This window comes from Heptranchias perlo, chromosome 10 (genome assembly GCF_035084215.1).
Source record: "Heptranchias perlo isolate sHepPer1 chromosome 10, sHepPer1.hap1, whole genome shotgun sequence".
Taxonomy (NCBI): Eukaryota; Metazoa; Chordata; class Chondrichthyes; order Hexanchiformes; family Hexanchidae; genus Heptranchias; species Heptranchias perlo.
In genome coordinates this window covers 12182514-12187863 of record NC_090334.1, presented here as the reverse complement: position 1 = coordinate 12187863, position 5350 = coordinate 12182514, and the positions used below count along the sequence as shown (strand labels likewise).

General features: G+C 49.4%; 1 protein-coding gene across 1 annotated transcript; it reads left to right on the top strand.

The window, feature by feature from the left end:
* The first annotated feature begins 894 nt into the window (after window positions 1-894).
* si:dkey-13p1.4 (transmembrane protein 151B) lies at window positions 895-2615 on the top strand. Its single transcript, XM_067992157.1, has one exon. It carries the CDS (start codon window positions 895-897, stop codon window positions 2320-2322), a length of 1428 nt encoding a protein of 475 aa, XP_067848258.1. The 3' UTR covers window positions 2323-2615.
* The last annotated feature ends 2735 nt before the right edge of the window (window positions 2616-5350 follow it).

Below are 5350 nucleotides of genomic sequence, written 5' to 3'. Positions count from 1 at the left end.
ATTTCTCGGCCAGCGTTTTTGATTTGATCGTGCTAGGGAAATCATGAATGAATTGTGTTACATCTCCTGGAGCAAGACCTGTTATCCCTTTGCTACATCATTGCTGCAGTGATGGTAACAGTAAAGTGATGACTTTGGACTGGTTGGATTCTCGGAGCTATAAATTACCCGTTTGAAAGGTGGTTCATCACATTACGACACAACCCCTGAAGCACTCAGTTTAAAAAAAACCAACACGTGAGAGACGGGGTCCTAATCTAGTGGACATCCAAGGACCAATTATCCCAGCTTGCACTGCCAGTGAGCAGCCTTGCCTGCTGACGTCACACATCGGCAGACCGCTGACACCAATATGCGTTGGTGTCAAGCAAGGCTGCCCGGCAACAGGGCAAACTCAGGAAATGACCGCCTTAGATTGCTGGAACAAGTGTACTCTCTGGGATCGATTGCCATGAAATTTGTTCCTGGTGGGGCCCACGTGCAGCCAAAAGGGGACCGATCCCTTCCCTTCCATAGATGTCTGTGGTGCTGGGCTTTACGGCAGTGTATATGGTGGGGCTCCCAAGTATCCCGGGAATGCCCCCTGATCTATCCCCAAACTGAGGTCCAGATGTGAGGGCTCGGGGCAGCGAGTGAAAGAGCTGCTCGCGGCCCACTCCCCCCACCTGTTCCAATTTGATGCTGATCGAACCATGGGGTTGAAACCCGGCAAAACCAGGAGTGGGTGATGGTTGAGTCCAGGATAGAGTAGATTGTACACAGTTTGTGGAAAGAGTGAGCAGGAGGTGCTGAATGTCCTTTTCTCATTCCACACTTCCTTTATATATGATCTTATAGAAAGGTTACAAGTGACATTAATAACTCTCCATTTCTTGTTTCCATTTGCTTCCTGGGATGGATTCCAAGCAGCAGAGACCAGCCAAACAGTCACTGAGCACCTCGGTTTGCCGGGAGTCGCACTGGAAGTGTTTGATCCTCTCTCTTCTGATGTATGGATGCCTGGGGGCTGTAGCCTGGTGCCAGTTAACCCGAGTCACCAAACTGAGCTTCGACAGCTCCCTGAAGGGGAAGTCCATGATCTACCACGATAGCCCCTGCTCCAATGGATACGTGTACATCCCGCTGGCCTTCCTGGCGATGCTCTACATGGTCTACCTGGTGGAATGCTGGCACTGCCACGCCCGCAGCGAGCTCCAGTACAAAGCGGATGCCGATAGCGTCTACGAGCGCATTCGCCGCATGCAGCGGGCCACGGCCTGCATCTGGTGGAAGGCCATCAGCTACCACTTTGTGCGGCGCACGCGCCAGGTGACCCGCTACCGCAACGGCGACGCCTACACCACCACGCAGGTCTACCACGAGCGGGTCAACACACACGTGGCCGAGGCCGAGTTCGAATACGCCCGCTGCGGAGTCCGCGACGTGTCGAAGGAGCTGCTGGGCCTGGAGCACCACCCGGCCACCAGGCTGCGCTTCACCAAGTGTTTCAGCTTCGCCAACACCGAGTCAGAGAACTACTACCTGAACCAGCGAGCCCAATTCTTCAGCGAGATCGAGGGCCTGGACGATTACATGGAGGCTCGGGAGGGGATGCAACTCAAGAACGTGGACTTCAAGGACTACATGATGGTCTACGTCAATCCAGATCGCCTCCCTTGGTACATTTCACACTACGCCTTCTGGGTAGCAGGCCTGCTCATGCTATCTTGGCCTCTGAGGGTCCTGGTTGAGTACCAGACTGCCTATGTCCACTATCACGTGGAGAAGCTCTTCGGGCTGGAGTACGCAACGGTGACCCCGCCCGAGGAGACCGGCTTGTGCTCCCCGATGGCCCGAGTTGGCACCGTCGACAGCACCGAGCTCGAGTGGCACATCCGGACCAACCGGCAGCTCATCCCCAGCTACTCGGAGGCCGTGCTGATGGACCTGGCCTCCTTGTCTATCTGCAACGGCTACTCAGCCTGCGGCATAGTCCGGGCGGACTGCGACGGGAGGTCCAGCAGCTCCTCCATCTTCTCCCGCAACGTCGGCCGCAGCCACTCCCGCTTCTCCCTCGACACCAGCCGCCTCTCGCTCTGCCGCGTGCACGGCTCCCGGAGGACCGGCCTGTGGCGCAGCCGCAGCAGCAACATCAACGAGCGCTGCCGCGACGACCAGTGCCACTCCTACTCCAGCCAGCTGGCCGTCAGCGAGAACCCGCCCAACTATCGCGACGCCCGCTTTTTCCCGGTGCTGATCGTCCACCGGCCCTGTCAGGGCCGCGAGGGGGAGGGGCGCAGGTATTATATCCGAAGGAACTCCTGCCTCGAAACATCTTTGTGACCCCCTGCACTTGATCCTGACCTACATTGGCTCTCGGTCCCCCAACATCTCCAATTTAAAATCCGCATCCGCCCGTTCAAATCCCTCCATGGAGTCGCCCCCTCCCCACCTCTGTAACCTCCTCCAAAACATACCACCCTCCAAGATCTCTGTGCTCCTCCAATTCTGGCCTCTTGCATATCCCCAATTCCTTTCGCCCTGCCATTGGCGGCTGTGCCTTCAGCTGCCTAGGCCCTAAGTTCTGGAATTCCCTCCCTGAACTTCTCCGCCTCTCTCTACTTTTCTCTCCTCCTTAAAGTTAATGTAAGCAAGAAAACAGCATTAGAAAAAATAATGGCCCTAAAGACTGACAAATCCCCAGGACCTGTTGGTTTCCACCCCAAGGTTTTGAAGGAAGTAGTTGAGCAAACTGCAGATTTTTTAGTCATAATCTTCCAAAGCGCTCTCAATTCAGGAATTGTCCCTTTAGATTGGAAAATTGCAAATTTGACTCCTTTATTTAAGAAAGGTGGGAGAGAGAAAGCAGGAATTTATAGATCTATTAGTCTAACATCTGTTGTGGGGAGGTTATTGGAATCTATAATTAAGGGCAGAGTGACTGAGCACTTAGAGAAATTTGAGCTGATTAGAAAGAGCCAACATGGATTTGTAAAGGGTAGGTCATATCTAACGAACCTAATTGAATTTTCTTGAGGAAGTAACTAAAGTAGTAGACATGGGAATGTCTATGGATGTAGTTTATATGGACTTCCAGAAGGCATTCGATGAGGTTCCACATAAGAGACTGTTAGCTCAAATGATAGCTCATGGAATTGAAGGCAAATTATTAACCTGGTTAGGAGATTGGTTAGGCGGTAGAAGACAGAGAGTAGGGATAATGGGTATGTACTTGAATTGGAAGGAAGTGACTAATGGTGTACCATAAGGATCAGTGCTGGGGCCTCAACTATTTATATTTATTAATGACTTAGTTAACACAATAGAGAGTCATATATCCAAGTTTGCCGATGACACAAAGATAGGTGGCATAGTAAGTAGTGTAGATGGGAGCATAAAATTATAGAGACATTGATAGATTAAGTGAGTGGGCAAAACTGTGGCAGATGGATTTCAACGCAGGTAAGTGTAAAGTCATCCATCTTGAACCAAAAAAGGATAGATCTGAGTATTTATAAATGGTGAAAAGTTAGGAATAGTGGAAGTCCAAAGAGGTTAATGGACCGTTAGCCTTTATAACTAGAGGGCTAGAATATAAAAGGGAGGAAGTTTTGCTACAGTTATACCAAGCTCTGGTTAGACCACATCTGGAGTTCGGGGTGCCTCTCCTTAGAAAAGATATACTGGCCTAGGAAGGGGTGCAGTGCAGATTCACCAGAATGTTACCAAGGCTCCAAGGGTGAGATTATGAGGAGAGATTACATAAACTAGGCTTGTATTCCCTGGAATATAGAAGGTTACGGGGTGATTTAATTGAGGTTTTTAGGATTTTTAAAGGGATTGATAGGGTAGATAGAGAAAAACTTTTTCTGCTGGTGGGGGAGTCTAGGGCAAGGGAACATAACCTTAAACTCAGAGCCAGGCCATTCAGGAGAGAAGTTAGGAAACACTTCTTCACACAAAGGGTGGTAGAAGTGTGGAACTCTCTCCCATAAAGAGCAGTAGATGCTAGCTCAATTAATAATTTTAAATCGGAGATCGATAGATTTTTGCTAGCCGAGGGTATTAAGGGATATGGAGCCAAGGCGGGTAGATGGAGTTGGAATATTGATCAGCCATGATCTCATTGAATGGTGGAAATGGCTCGAGGGGCTGGATGGCTTACTCCTGTCCTTATGTTCCTAAGATGCTCCCTAAAACGTACCTCTTTGACCAAGCTTTTGGTCACCCATCCTAACATCTCTTTATGTGACTCGGTGTCAAATTTTGTTTGATAATCGCTCCTGTGAAGCACATTTTATGATGTTAAAGGTGCTAAGTAAATGCTAGTTGAGGTTGACTTTCCAGGACCAGCAAAGTTGGCCAGCACCAGTTGTTCATGGTCTTCCCAAGATGGCAGCGACTGTCTATGCATGCTCCAATCTGCGGGGTTCAACCACAGACTCGAACCCAACAAGAGTTGAGAGATTATGAAATCTTTCTGGACTACTTTTAAAAGCTGTTGACTGTTAACTCAAAAAGATTCTGACACTAGTTTTCCAATTCAATTGTTTTGAGCAATAGATGCCTGGGGGGCCGGGGGGGGGGGGAGTGGGGAAAGAAAAGAAGAAAAAGCAAAGGGAAACTCATTCCCAAATCTGTGATTTGTACACTTCTGCATTCAGAGGAAACATTAGTTTTGGTCAAAAGGCAGTAAGTATGATCTGTAGGAGCCAACTTAACCACACGGGTTTGAATCAAACACAAAGTTTGATGTGGGTCTGAGTTCAGCCTTTAAATGGGAATGTATATCCTACTAGATAGCTTGATAGCCCTAAATACCAAATAGGGAATGTCTGTACTGTAACATTTTATAGGGAGAAGCTACTGGCATCTCTCAGTTGTCCCTTGTCACACACCTTAGAGCTGTTGATTAGAGACAGTCTGGGAGCTGGGAAATTCCTTCTTATGTCCATCGAGGGCGGGCGGGGGTCACACTGCCATGAAATTCCCCTGTTTGCCAGTGTAACACTTCCATCGCACGGTGCGATTCCACCCCACCTGAATGGGGAAACTGCTCAGTCACAGTGTCACAAGAGCAGGACATCATGATGTCATCTGGAGAGAGCTCACACAAGATGTCCACCACCCAGGCTGCTTCCAATCAGCAGTTCAACATCAGAGACATAGGACTGGAAAAGATTCTGAGGTCCATCTCCAACACCAAGGCCCTCTAAATCCTATCCAAATCTCCTTGTAGGTCTTTCCACCCTATCTCCCTCTGTGTAAAGTAGTTAAATCTACATCGTCTGTGCCCTTTCCCTCATCTACTCCCGAGTCCCTGGCCCAGAAATTGCTTGGAGCAGAGAACCAACAGTGCTCGCCGCTCTAT

Bases quoted from the DNA above. Each gene is read 5' to 3' on its own strand.
- si:dkey-13p1.4 (XM_067992157.1), top strand. From the start codon at position 895: ATGGATTCCAAGCAGCAGAGACCAGCCAAACAGTCACTGAGCACCTCG.